General features: G+C 43.8%; 1 protein-coding gene across 3 annotated transcripts in view; it reads left to right on the top strand.

Moving 5' to 3' along the window:
* Positions 1–14,092, top strand: part of LOC149363997 (uncharacterized) — a 30,758-nt gene extending 16,666 nt beyond the window's left edge. For all 3 annotated transcript variants that reach the window (XM_089573985.1, XM_089573984.1, XM_089573983.1), the window contains 2 exons: positions 10,422–10,456; positions 13,745–14,092. In XM_089573985.1, coding sequence (XP_089430111.1) covers positions 10,422–10,456; positions 13,745–13,928 — 219 coding nt within the window. In that variant the 3' untranslated portion in view covers positions 13,929–14,092. The remainder of the gene's footprint in view (positions 1–10,421; positions 10,457–13,744) is intronic.
* The last annotated feature ends 939 nt before the right edge of the window (positions 14,093–15,031 follow it).

The raw sequence follows: 15,031 nt of genomic DNA, 5'->3' as shown, positions 1-15,031 counted from the left end.
TCAGGCTGTCGCCATTCTATTCGAAAAGTGTCTGCTGCTGTCCCCCAGTCACAGCACAAAACAGTTGCCTGATAACTTAGACTTATTTGAAATCCACAACTCGCGTCCACTCTCGGCGGATGGTGCCCACGGAGTGAGACGGAGTGAGCGAAAGCATGGACTGTCTGACGACCTCGGAGTCGGTCGCCACTGTACAGCAGAGGTGCGGATGATGTCGCAACGAGCCATCACAAATGTTGCGATAACCCACATATTGAAAAAACATCCCATCTTCTGTCTCTTATACAAACGCTCCATTGTGCTGCATGTAATAATTTTTTGCACACAAAAGAGAAATGGTCTAAAGCCACGTGCGAGGCGAAACAGAAAGGGGAGAACCCATACGCAGTGTGCCTGCCAGCCAGTCCCTTAAGCATGTACATGGATGCACACGCAATGTCATATCAGCTGTTTGCTGAGGGCATAGCACGAATTCCGCGTCTAGCATTGGTACGCGGCCACATCAACGCTGGTCACTAAAACAAGCATGACCATGGAGCCATCTGCTACTTGTCTGCTACGAAGCGCGCCAAGCATCTTGCACTACTTGCACGAGAAGCGAACTGTCTGGGAGGCTAGTTCAGAAGTGCACAACTCGTACACTTGTGCAGCCGAAGCAAAGGTGGCGCTAGCTGCGCTGACAGATTGAGTGCGAGAGTTCTGCACTGCCTGAACTGGGGCAGAAAGTGCAGCCATATCGAGGAGACCTTATATTTACTCTAGCATGCAACTGTGCATGAAAAATGGACAGTGTCTGGCTTTGGCCCAACTGTAATCAAGATCAATGTGGAAGTGTCCACGCAGAGCGAAATGTACCTGAATAAAAAAATATATTCTGCTGTACCAGCAAGAGCAGCGCAAATTTCAAAACCTGTGTTCGTTAATTCAATTCTAAATTATTTGAAGGAATTGGTGGGCGCTAGAGCGCGATATTCATCCCTTTTCCGTGTTTTTATAGCGCTCACCAATTCCTTCAGGTATGTATTTCCTGGCACACTTACTATCCCCAAATCTGTCAAATAATTTAAGCTTTTATTACGGTTCATTCGTGGACCAATCAATGCCTGTTGGATGCTGCAACATTGTTATACGGAGAACCTCCAGGGTTTTGCAATGCCAAGTGTGGCAGTTTCTGCAGTTTCTTTTGTGAAATAGAAGCAGTGGTACACTTATCAGAATAAAACAGCAATGTTTAGTTAGTACACTTTAGTACAACCATAATGAACTACCTAGTGCTGTCCCTCAATGGGTTTAATGGGTTAGAATTAAAGGTGCACTGAAGAGGAATCTGAACTCGTATTTTTGCCGCGGGAACCCAATCTACACGTTCCGAGCATTCTTAGAAACTTCGATTTATTGCCCTGTGTGGCCGATTTCCCTAATTAAATCGGATTAACATCCAGCTCCCGCCTTTTTTTTTTTAATTCTCCCTCGTACGGTGGGCGGAATCGACCAACGTGGGGAGTGCCTTTCACCCAGTCCCATGGCGGCTTGCCGTTCTGCCATCGGCGGAGTAATACGTAGTAGTCCGTAGAAGCAAATAGTCCGCACGTATTTTTATTTCTGCAGGCTTATTTTGCGGTTATATTATCTGCAAATGAAACTATTTTTTCACGGAAACCTAAAAAACAAAATGAAGCGAAAGCAAAGCCTTCACGGAGCTGGCTGAAGGGCACTCCACACGTTGGTCGACTCCGCCCACCGTACGAGGAAGAATTAAAAAAATAAAGGCGGGAGCTGGACGTTAATTCGATTTAATTAGGGAAATCGGCCACACCGGGCAATAAGTCGCAGTTTCTAAGAATGCTAGGAACGTGCAGATCGAGTTCCCGCGGCAAAAATACGAGTTCAGATTCCTCTTCAGTGCACCTTTAAGGATATGCAAGGAATATGTCCAGCATGTCCCTAAAATTTTGAGGAGGAACCAGCGTTGCTAGTGTCCGAAATGACTGCGTTGGCAAAATTTCACAAAAGTTTTTCTGCTTTCACCTGAGAGCATAATTACCACAAAATCTGTTAGAGAGAGTAAAGCATCAACTTAGAGAACAGTCTTTAGTTGCAAGCATGTAGAAATTTTCACTCCCTCCTTCCTCCCTTCCCTTACAGTGAAGTTGAGGCGTCCATTGAGAAGTGAGACAGTTACTGCACGTTTCATATCCCCAAAAAAAAACAATTTTCAATTTTTTCAACTTACTTGTGTCGTGTCAACTTTTTAAAGTTGGCCAGAGCAGTTTCACTCAATTTAACGTTGCATATGCAACGTAAAAAATGAAGCAGCAAGACTGATGATGAACCGTCTTGCGCACCACCTTGCTAGCTGCATGCTTTGCTAGTGTGTTTTTTTTTTTTATATTTGGACTGGTGAGTACTGAGGATCATGGTTTAAAGGGGCCCTGAAGCAATCTTCCTTAATGCTACCAGATTTTTGTCTCTGAGCAAGGTAATTGGTCATATTATGCAGTATGTTTAAAAGACTAAAGTGGTTATCCTCCCATGATGGATTTTTGAGGGACATATCATTTGCCAAGGTTCTTGCTTTGTTAGCAGGACCCTATTCATGCTTACTGGGTCAAGCAAGGGCTACCATCAGATTGAAGAGCAAGCCGTGTCAGATTAAGAAGCGTGCTTGATCATTTGGTTGATTGAAGTCTAAAGTTATCCTGTTTCTATTAGCTATCACCTTAGTAAATACCTTGTAGGCAGCAGACATTAAGCTGTTCGGTCTGTAATTTTTCAAGTCCTTGATATCTCCTTTCTTAATCCATCCTTATTTGACAGAAGTCTTGCCTGTTTGACAGCATGAATCAGGAAGATGGGAATAATTTTTCAAATTCTTTTGCAAGAAAACTAAACTGTTCTTAGCAGTGTCATTTAGCACACACAATATTGACTTCGAGAAGAACATATAATACTCATTCCATTGACATCTGCAAATCGCTGGAGTTGCCTTTTAATGGTTGGACACAAAGACGCATACGACAGGATGGGTGCTGTGTTTTTATGTACGATTGTTAGGAAAACAGCGCTGAATTTCGTTTCTTTGCAACTACTGTGAACCAACTAGGTCAGCAACGTGTATTGTTAAAATATGGATAGTGGCATTTCCATCAGTATATTAAATTTAATCGTGAAAGAGTTTTAAGACCTACGCTTGACACGATGATGGTTTTGGCGTTTGGGGGGGGGGGGGGGGGGTCACATAGTGGCGGTAGTGATTAACATGGCGTGGGTTGTATAGCTTAACTCAGTGAGGGCTATTGCTATCATTTTGGCTGATAAAGACCGATAAGTCCTTCCTACCCAGTCAAAAAAAAATAACTAATGGGTCCAATCGCAACCAGTTTGACCCTATAGGTCAGTCATTTGGGCTCATACATTCAATTGGGTAGTCCATTTGATTTCCCTAGTTACAGTTGGGCATTCCAGTTTGTTCTGCCATACCGTTGAGACCATCCATCTGGTTACTGAGGAATTTGACTCCCAACTGTTCCAACTGGTCCAGTTCCAACTGTTCCAATTGGTCCAATTGGTTTCCTGGGTTCCATTTGAAAGCTCCAATTGAAAAGTACAACTGGAAGTCAATGATGTCCTCGACAGAGCTCTGCATTTATCCATGCCTATTTGACAAGTCTTGCCTATTTGACAGCACAAATCAGAAATATGCATTGAGCATGTTGATGTGAGCATGTCTCGCAAACTTCTTTATACAGGCCATCTTTTGTGTACTGTCTGGCCTCTCAGAAATGATGAATTTTTCAATGTGATAACATTAGAACCCCCCATGTCAGGAAAAACTGTCTGGTGTTCTCTGAAGCCTCCGCCTGACAAAATGGAGGGAGGGAAATCCCCCTCTCCACTCGTGGGGGGTAGGAGGGAGAGGCTGGAAGGTTGCTGCTATGGGAAGAACTGACAAGGGGGGGTGTCTAATGTGGACAGAGAAGGTTCTGACGCAAGTGGAGGAATGCACAACCTGAGACTGGTTGCCAAGGGAACAACCCAGCGGGTAGTTACCCTGGAAGGTGGAGTGTGCGAAGGAAAATAGGAGCGGAGATAGCAGAGCGGTACACGCATGCCTGATTGCGGTCTTCTGGTGAGGTGTTTGTGGGCTAGCCGCCTCCATTGAGGAGTGTCGGTGGATATCCCTTTCAGGCGCTTTGTACACAATTGTGTGCACAGCAGAGTCACAGCTTTTTACGAGAGACTGGTGCACCTTGATGCGATTTCATTGTTTCAGTCGAATTGAGCACCCTTCTTGTCGCAAATGAGTTGTTTTTTCGTGCCCTGTAGCGAACGCAGTAAATAATATTTCACAAAACAGTGAGCTGGGTAGCATGTTGTCCGCTATTTTTGTAGCGAAAGCTAAACTACGCTAGCAGAAGCGCATTTCACGGAGTAGGGCAAGGGCCACTACTGTGCATGTGCCGTTACCATGGCAACCAGTTGTGCTGGAGCCACAGGTGTGCGCTGCACGCCGTCGCTCCACCGTAGCCGCTTCGCCGAGTTCCGATCACTTTCACGCCTCACAGCGCATGCTCAGAGTTGTGCCGCGCAGCTGAATATAAGCCGGAAGCGATGCGCTCGCTCCTTAGACGCTCACCATGGAAGAAGGAGAGTGGCCGTGCGCGTCACGGCAGCAGTACAGGCTGCGTGAAATTGAGTCTTCCGATCCAGAAGTCGTCGCATGGTGCAAGGCCGACCAACAGCGTGAAAACGAGGCAAGAAAGGCTAAGCGGGCGGCCAAGACGCCTGAAGAACGAGACGTACCTCTCGCAAAGAGACGCCACTAAGCTGCTGAATGACAATGATGGCATGTCGCTACCGAAATGTCGGTAGATGAAACTGCTTTCACTACGTATTATCTGGCCTAGCTGAGCTAAGCCACTGCCAATTTTTGTGTAGACAGATTTTGATGTGAGTGACAACATTGATTGTTTCTGTCCAGTTTCGAGCGTAATGTGCATCTTCAAAACACAAAGGGATCCCATAATCCCTAGGGTGCTTCACCTGACACATGAGAACATTTAGATGTTACTATTTCTAACAAATCTGACACTTTGTACGGAATTCTGTGCTTCGTTGTAAAAACTTACCCGCTGATCATTCACGCTCAAAAGCTAACAAATTCCCTTTCTTGAGGCCTGAATATACTACTTAGGTGAAAAAATAATTGATTTCGATCAAAACAAAAAATGGTACCTGTTACGTTTATGGAGATCTGATGTGGAACAAAAGACCAAGTGCACAAGGGAGTCAACTGTACAGAAGTACAAAGAAGACTAAGTGTGCAATGTAAAGAAATGTGTGTGATGTGTCATATCATGCGAAAGGGAATGAAAATGTAATGCTATGTATTTTCATTGAATGGACCCACCAATCGCCTGTCAATTTATGGGGGGGGGGCCTTGGAAATGTTAAAAGTTGGGAAGGGTTGATAGCCTCATAGTTCTAAACAGCCGACCTGACAGCTCCATTTTCTCTGTTTCGGAAGGAAGGCGTCATGACATCATTTTTCTCCAGCACTGGTGGCAATGTAGATGCTTCCCCCAAACGAAAATTTACCAGTGAGAGCGGGGAGCCGTTGTTTCAGCTTGGAACTTATCACCGCCTCGACCTTGGCAAGCACTATCGACACGTCGAGAAGTCAACACAGACTCTTGACGGCTTGCTGAGTGCTGCTGTTTTTATACAACGGTACATGGTCAACAGTTAATTTCTTTTTATGCCCGAATTTGCGAAGTGCCTCTCACTTCAGAGTGTCAGGCTATTGGAGGTGATGCTCTTCACGACACAGAGTGCGATGACAATGCCCACAAAGACGGACAAGACTTGGCAGCAGAGCAATGCATTCTAGCAGTTGCGGCATTGTGGCGACTTCAGTGATCAGTAACTGTGTTATCGGACAAGTAAAATTATGCTAGTGCCCAGTTTTTACCACTTTAAAGGGACACTAAGGACAACGCCATCTAGCTACTGCTTTGTAAAAATTGATTCCATGGCTCTTTTCTAAAATTCTCCCGCCACTCGATTGAAATGTGTGGCATTTCCACAGGATTGGTTGCCGCCATTTTGAAGTGAATAGCGGCGTAGCATAGACTCTAGGATCCGTGCTCAACACCAGCTGGTGATGGCGGCACCTGTATTTCGGCTGTGGGTCTTTTTTTTTTCTATTACGGAAGCACTTCTCATTAGGCTGAAAAAGGCAATATTTGTCTGAAGCCTCTGAGATACCTGCAGAAATAAAATAAATGTTGCCGTGTGTGAAGCCTCTGGGATACCTGCAGAAATAAAATAAATGTTGCCGTGGCTGGGTTTCGATACCATGACGGCGCAAACAGATTAGCTTCGCTGGCTACTGCACGAGGGCACTATGCTATCACCACGACCGATCACGCCTCATGTTAAACTGCCACACTTTCGCACTGTGCATATCACGTGGTCATCTTTTTCAACTTCCATCCATGCATAAAAAGCACTATTAGCCTTCTACCCCGCAAAATTCACACGGGGACATGAAGCCTCTGAGACAGTCACGAGAGGAAAGGAAACGCACGTAACTGGCTCCCCGAGTCAGTGGTCACCACATTCGCGCTTTGAGCTGTGTGGCGGTAGTGACAGAGAGATGTGCTCTGCGTGCGCTGGCAAATATGCGTCACTGGAGCAAACCACGTTGGCGTTGACAACATTGTTGCAGAAACGTGACACTTGAGCGATAGCCCACTGGTGTTCTTTGGGTAAATTGGTAATGACTGTGAAAAAGTTGGACTCTGCTGATTTAGAGGAGACAAGTGACGTGGTTGAGATTTTAAAATGAGCGTGACAAGTCCGGGGCAACTCAGTTTGCTCCGAAGTGGATAGCGTGCCTAGGCCTTCAGCAACAATAGATGGCTGTGGTGTCCACCTTCAAAAACCTACTTTCGCACAATATTTCATACTTAGCAGTGCTAAACCGCCATCAATTTTTTTTACCTGATGAAAGCTTTGTTTTTAGTGAGAGGTCTCCAGGTCGTTATAACACCATAATCTATCAATACAGGTCAACTTCGATTTGCCCTCAGTAACCGTTTAAACAGCATGAACCACAGTAAAAGCGACTGCTCGAGGAGTACTGTTTACTGGCGCTTAACTACATTTATGAGCTGCTGAGAGTAATGATGGGTGGGGGACATACCCTACACACCCTTTTCTGTTCCACAACTCCTACCAGCCTTTCAGTGAACTGCTTTGACGCATGGGTGACGACGAAGTGAGCATCGGAGGCTCCCCTGATACTGTGCTTGAAAAATGAACTTCACCCACAAAGTTTATCAGAAGTTACATACCCGTGGTGCATTCCGCTTTGGGCCAAAATTTGGAGTCACTTCCAGGCGATGGGTGAAATTTCCTGCAAACCTAGAACCTGAGCGACAGTGGCTCAGTGGCCCTCTGCTCATCTACGGACTTGTTTTAAGTCCAGCACATGAGAATGAGCTCTGTAGAAGCAAAAAAAAAAAAAAAGATAGACAGGGCGGTGCGGCAAGGACTGCTATTGTTTGCTGTCCGTGTTTGTGACATTCATTCATGGTACTGCATGTTTGTCTTCTAGGCAGTGGGGAACGATAAAAAAGAAATGTTGTGCCTTTCTTCCCATATTGATTGAGTTGAGCGGGCGTGTGGGGGAGGGGGTGCTACCTCCTTTGCCACCCCACTGCTCATTTGTGTATTCACGCCTCTGTGCCCAAGGTAATGCTTCCAGACGTGAGTGATGGTTTTTCCATCCTGAACAAATATGCCATGCAAGGTTTTCCCAAACGACTGATTTCACTCCCATCAACTTGCCAGCGCCACTGCCAATTGAAAGATTGTGCACTGAACGAAGCCCGGAATCGTTTACAAAGTGTGTTGTGTTGACTGCTCCGTCGCTTATGTCATATCAATGAGACAAAAGAATTAAGGCTTCTCGAGCACTGAAACTAAAATGACGTCCACTGAAACTAAAGGACTAAAAGGCTAAAACTAAAAAAGTGCAGTGCATTCATGGAGCATTCCGAGTACTGACCACCACATCGATTTTGAGAACACCAAGGTCCTTGACAAAGCAAAAGCTTTCAGACTCCTGGTACATGCTGAACACACCTGGATATGCCAACAGATAACCAGGTTTCTTAATCGGCCTTTGCTACGCTGCAAGAGTGTAATCTGCCTCATGCCCCACAAAGTAAACAGGCATCATATGCACGTTACTTCTTCCACCCATCCCACTCGATTAGCTTGAGCAACGCCGATGGCCTTCCCGGAACCTTGGCAGTCGACTGCTTTCTCATGTCCCCATCTCCTCAACCACGAAGTTGGTCAAGCTGAATCAGTGCCGAAACATCGCATAGCTAAACATGTTTTAGTCGGAGTTCGTCGTTTTCTTCCTACTTAGTCTCCTGATCACACAGATATCTCTCGAAATTTCACATTCAAAACTTCACCTACGTAGAGCAGTGACTTCAGGCGGTTGAAGTGGATAGTAGCAGATAAGCTTCGGGTTGTTGCAAAAAAAAAAATGTTTCGAATTGCTCCAGAAATGACTGCTGGTTTTTTTTACTCCTGCCATCGAATTTGGATAGCTCCCACCTCGAAAAGCTTGATATTTTTGGCAACCATCAGAATGATCGGACCTTACCGGTTTGCCTGATCAGACAATTTTGGCCCACAGCACTACTGTTGTCGTATTCAAGAATACATTTGAATTCACTACATCTATTTCTATGACTGCGTTAACTTCTCCTACGTATGTTTGGACATGACTACATTTGGTGAGGGGCTTACCTCTGCTGTGTTGAGTACTTGTTCATTGGCCAGAATCTTGGCTTTTTTTCTTCAGAGCATCCATCTCGACTCTTGAGGTACAGATGATGATCTTTGAAAATCCACTCTAGAAATTGTTGTTGCAGTAGCTGTTGCTAGCCGCGTCGTTTGATGAAAATACTTGTAATGTGTTTAACGTGTAAGTGACTCGAACACATCTCGTCGGACCAAGTCATCCAAAGTGGAAAGATGCTCATTCTTTGCCGCGTTCGTTACCCCCTTATCCCTTGACCCCTCTGAACCCATGATACCCACAAAAATGCGGAAACTTTCGCTAGTCTTGCCACCCTACCTTTGCCCTGGCGTTGGAAAGTGCACACTTGCCATGCGTAAAGCTTAGTCATGCGCCTCTTGTGTTTGCCACCCTCGCTTGCGGGGAAGGTTAATGCTTCCAGGCAGCTTGAGGGAAGCATCATGTGTGGGAAAGAGACGCTAGACATATGAACAGACTTTCGCTGCACTGCTGATCCACCAGTATGGCAGCCAGTGTGACATACTGGCTGCCATACTGGCTGCCATACTGGCTGCCATACTGGCTGCCATACTGGCCGCCATACTGGCTGCCATACTGGCTGTGATGGAAAAAAGATGGCTGCCATGTAAGTGCAAGCCATCTTACATAGGCCCAAAGGGTTGAAATTTGGGAAGATGATTGGTCTAGAATTAAGAGGTCGACAGGCTTCTGCACTACCTGCAATAGTCAAATGAACTGCGCAGGATGTCTTGAAACACGCAGAAAACTCGCACCAACAGCAGTCACTAGAGACCACGGGTGGCACTTCCTACTGCTAGCCTCTAAAGGCTGGCCATGATATGGGCTCAAAAACGTGAACAATAAAGTTTCGTGAATGGTATAAGAGCGTTCTGGCAAAAGTTCCTTCTTATTCTATGTAACCGTATGTCACATTCTTTCATCACACAGTGAGACAGTAATGTCATGTTTGCGTAAGTTGAAATCAGCCATTTTTCTTTCTACTGTCTCTGTCATTTCTATCGTATCTTTATATTTTTTTCTTTCAAAAGTAGCAACATTCTTGATTGTTGCTCAGAGGCGGCGGCCCCATTTACATTGCCATGTAGATGAGGTGCAAGATTTTGTCTTCCGACCTGAATGGGAGGATACTGCTCGGGTATTTTGGAGCAATATTTTTTTTTTTTGCTCATCATGTTGTTTTCATTGTTGAAGCCAGAAAACACAAACCCAGCTCTCTTCTTTCAAGTGTAGTGCCTATATTTTACAATGAAATTCTGGCATTGCCCGCTGTGCAATGCAAATACTATTGCAGAGAGTGTTCAGGAAAGGGGCCAGGTAGTGAATGCATTGTGGTTCATGGAAGCAACATTTTACCACGACACTGTGAAGTAGGTGTTGAACATAAAACCTATCTTAACGCATCGGCGTTCAGCCCAGAATGGCTTCCTTTCTGAACTGTCTTGTTGCATGTGGAACCAATTGTGCTTTTTCTCATTCTTCTATCATAGTATTCTGTGGAATTTTTAGACGAACTGTAAACGTTAATACCTGTCATTCTTTACTCTCTCATTTCTAGGCGCTTTTGCCTCGGGGTCCACCCTACTACAACAGGTAACCAAAGTTCACCATGAGTGCTTCTTCTGTCATCATGAAAGACAAGCTTCAGTTGCCTGTGGCAGCACGTGTGCGAGGCTTGTTGTGTGTGCTTTGTTTTAATATATTTACTCCTCGTCCCCAAGGCAGGCATAATTACTTGCTTGGGTTTGTTCTATTCCATGACAAGACAAGTGTTATGTCTTGCTTGTGTCATAATTAGATGTACCACTTTGTTGCCACTGCATCAGGCATATTGTGGGTATTTGAAATAGTTTGTCAGCAGAACTTTGCAATTTAGATTTGCTGTCGTTGCAAGAGCTCTGATTATTTTGAAATCTTCATTTCCAAAGCATTCACTGTCAAAATAACATTATTTACCACGCCGGTAAAAACTGGCCAATGCAAGATCTTTGATTCTCAAAGGAGCTGCCTCAATTTCTTTAATGCCAAGCTCTGAAGTCATCTCTATACCCAGGGTCGAGTCTCCTCGTGCTTTGTGTTGATGAAATTAGCAGGGCAGAAGTTGCAAATTTTTAGTGCGAAACCACTACTTCACTAGCAAATCTGAAAAACGTTGCAATAGCAGCTAACGATAAGATATTCCATGTGGTTGCCTTTGAGTCAGTGTTGCCTCAAGTGCTTTCACACGTCCTACTCGGTTTAACTACGTTAAAGCCTTACCATTTTTTTTTATTTTAAGCTGAATTGAAATGAAATTGAGGTTATCTTGGAGCTCTTTCAATATTCAGAGTTTTTAGATCGGTAGTGCCAGTGCCAGTGTGTATGGGAGAGGTGGATGTAACAAACCATCACTGACTTATTTGTAGAGCTTTTTTTTTGTATGTGTGCCTTTTTCTTTGCTAGCTGAAGTTGTAAAGGGATGAGAAATAGATGTAAAACACAAGTTTCAGTCTTCTACGAATTGTTGTAATTTGTGCTTTTTACATGTATTCAAAGCTTCTCTCTGCGTAACCTTGCTAGGCACGTTGAGAGTTTTGGGTGTATAATGTGACCTGAGGAAAGTAGACTGGGCAATGTACATTCCATTTGAGATGTTCAGAAACATCTACTGCCAGGTCGGCATTTGCCAGGCTTGGGTATACTGTGTGGTGGTGTAGCGTTGGTGCAGCACTCACAGATATGACCCAAACAGGCAAACGCTGGTGGTCACAAAAGTCGCTATAAGGTTTCCTTGATCAGGTGGCCAACTGATGAGGCAGTTTTTGACTGGCGTGGCATTGTTCATGCTCTTGAGTTCCTTTTTTGTTTGTTGTGTACACGTCGCATTTCAGCGGGGCCTCCTTTTCTTTGGGCTGTCATGCAAGATACTTCAGTGTTCATTTTTTACTGACGTAATTGCGTGACATTTACCTTCGTTGTTTTACACGAATCCCAATGTTTACAAAAATTCTTGAGTTGCGAAACTCAAAGTTTTGCATTTCCTGGTTAATGAGCATTTGCTGGGAAGTGCATTTTACTTGCTTGAGAAAGGCTGTTGTACTATGTGTAGTCAATTTACATATGGTCAGCTTACAGTCTGAGCTTGTTTTTAGCCATTTTTATGACTCATTGAATAGTTTTGTGGGACTCTGAAAACCAGCGTATACTTTTAATACTGTCCAGAGAAGGAAAAGGAAGACAAAAATCCTCAGAGTTCGTGTTATTGGTGGTTTAAGGAAAGATTAATGTTGGTTTTTAACAGCAGATATGCAGTTGAGTTTTGCACTTTTAGTGATTGCTTGGCACCATACTGTCTGCCACCCCTCCCCAAATGTCTTGCAAATGATGCATGTTGTTGAAACACTGCTTGCCAATGCCAAAGGGGAAAATATCTAGGGACTTTTTCTTTTTTTTCACCTCTATTTGGAAGAAGCATTTGCTTGCACTGCATAGCAACAACCTAATACTGGTTAGGAAGGCAAAGGACGAGCAACGTGGTTAGGTGCACGTGGTTAGGTTTGGAAGTGGGCTCCACATGCTTGACTACAGGCACTGTTCTGATGGAGTTATCCCTCATCAGTGCAGGTAGACCTCAGAGCTTGGTCCCATTACTCTTGGTCTCAGTTTTGCAACTAACAGCCACCTAACAGCCACCCTGGGACACCATGTGGTGACGCTTTCCATGTAAGAGCCGCAGCTGAACATCACAAATTGCGCATTCAGGCTTGAGAAGTTTATGTGACTGGTTTTCCAGTCTTTACACGAATCAATGCATCATTCAAAGCTGTAAAGGTCTTATATGCTTATGATGTGTAGTCCTGTCTCAAAGTTGCCAACTTTCTTTTCCCCTTTTACGAATCTTCATCTCAGTTCGGATCGAATCTCTGGTGAAGTATAGGTTGGAAAGTGGTTCTCTCTGAAAGCCTGATGCTCCGGAACTGCATGCATTGCTGATTTGCTGCAGGTGGCATTCTGATACCAAATGCTTGGAACTTACAACAGTAGTGTGCACTGCGTTGTTTAATTTCAAGTAGCAACATTATTCGTTCATATTGTACAATAGCCTTTCTGTCATTTCATGTATACCTGGTGCGCTTGTAACATATCTTGTATATAAGAAACTTGTCTTGCCAAGAGGTGGTTGAGAGTTGTAAACAAATTATAAATCTCACTTGTCAGTCAAAGATGTAGGGAGGGCAGCAGTGTAAATGTCTTGCCGTATTTATTTTTCTGCCCGTGGTGCAATTTTTAGAAACGACCTGCGAAGCTGTGGTGAGTTGCATGAGGAGCTCTTGCCATTGTTACAGCTGCATCATATGTTACGAAGCCTGTTATTGCTTCTGGAGGCTTCTGTATCAACTGTGTTGGTAACCGTTTCCACTAGTCCATTTGTGATGTGTACTTGTCAAGCTGCAGTATACTATTGTGTTTAATGGGTGAGTATTCGTGTAAGATTATGCTGTCACTGAACTCCTGCTGTCTGATGAGATTATGTACCTGTGACCAAAGTTGCCACTTCTGGTATTGCATTTTCTGCATTTTGGGCGCTCCTAAATAGCGAAACTCTAGATGTAACTACATTCTTGCTTTTGCACAGTTTACCGAAGTGGCAGTGGTGGGACTTCATCAAAGTGAAATTACCTGAAATGATACAATGTGTGTAGTTGTTGTTTGAGGCCACTACTTGAGTGCCTAGATTTACAAAGCTCATTTCTGACCTTCTTATGTTTATTTGATAATGGGAGATTATATCAACCTGCTAAGTGTTGTGTGGGCGTCGCATCAGGGCCATTTCTTTACTTACAGTTGTTCACTCTATGTAGGAAAGAACTTTATATTCTCTTTTCATTTTTGTATGGCAAGACTTGATATGAAGTTGAGCTACCTGGTTCATCTGTACTATGCTACCAGAAAGAGGAACAGACCTCCCAGACTCTTGCAAACTCTTGCAAACATTGTTCTCCTTTATATTTGTGCCCTTCACATCATTTATGTTGTCTACACTTATTGTCCAATGCCTAGCAGGTCTTTCTTATCTATAACATAATCACTGTTGCTGTTATTAACATCTTTCACAAAATGGCATTGTCTACCAAGAGAGTAATTGCAATGGAAGTAGCGAAACTAAATATTAATGACTAGCACATGCGAGAATTGCTACTTCATATTGTCAGTAATAAACCTTCACCACTTCCTTGGTGATTACATGGAGTGCTTGTGAAACTTGATGCAGTAGGATACAGCAGTACTGCACCATGGCCAGATACTTTCAGATAAATGTATGGCAAATTGTCAACAAGAGGGGATGATGGTGGTCGTGCGTGCTTTCGTGTCATGTCTGTCAACTATGCATTTATCTCTGCCTCTGCAGAGCAACTTAATGTCTGAGCGGGTATTGCAATGGGTCAGTGAAATGACCTTGAAATTCGGTGAGCCACGCAAATGGAAGTGAATGTGTTAAGTATAGTTACTGGATAGAAACACGTAGATGAAGTCAGTAGGCTGTCAGTATTGGTTTTAGCCAGTTATACGGCTGTATTTCTTTGTTGTGTTATATTACGCATGCCGGCAAAACTTTCCTCATTGTTCACGTTTGTTCACAGTGGACAAACAGCCTGGTTCTGCATTGAGTGCCACTAAAGCAAGCATCATGCAGACACAAATGTTGTGCCACGCAGCTGCTGCTCAAAAAGTAATGAGCGAATGTCACTGCTAGTAGACTATACTAACAGAGGGTAGTGGACGATGATAGTTCAACTGAAAGATTGATTTAAAGATTGATTTTGGGCAAGCTTGTACTTTTCTTATCATATTTCCTTTCGTCTTTGTTTGTACCAGGGCAACCACCTTAAAGGACTGTAGACACATAATTTTAGTTGCATGTTTTCTTCTCTGTAATGATATATAAGACATTAGAATACATGGATCATCCCGTGGCATTCAGCCATGACTGTTAATTAATTGATAATTGCGTTTTTTTTCCCATGCAGTATCGGTTTCGATTTCATTAACTGGACAATGGATGCGAAATGTAAGGTGTGTTTATGTCGTGAGGTATGAGAAAACTGCAATATAATCGCTGATATGTTGTTTGTTGTCATTCCAGCTCTTGAAGCAGTCTGGCTTAAGTATTGTAATGAATTAAAACTA

Source organism: Amblyomma mixtum, chromosome 2 (genome assembly GCF_055824585.1).
Source record: "Amblyomma mixtum isolate Tamu chromosome 2, ASM5582458v1, whole genome shotgun sequence".
In the NCBI taxonomy this organism is placed as follows: Eukaryota; Metazoa; Arthropoda; class Arachnida; order Ixodida; family Ixodidae; genus Amblyomma; species Amblyomma mixtum.
Note: the sequence above shows the minus strand (reverse complement) of the source record. Positions and strands in the feature narration are given on the sequence as shown.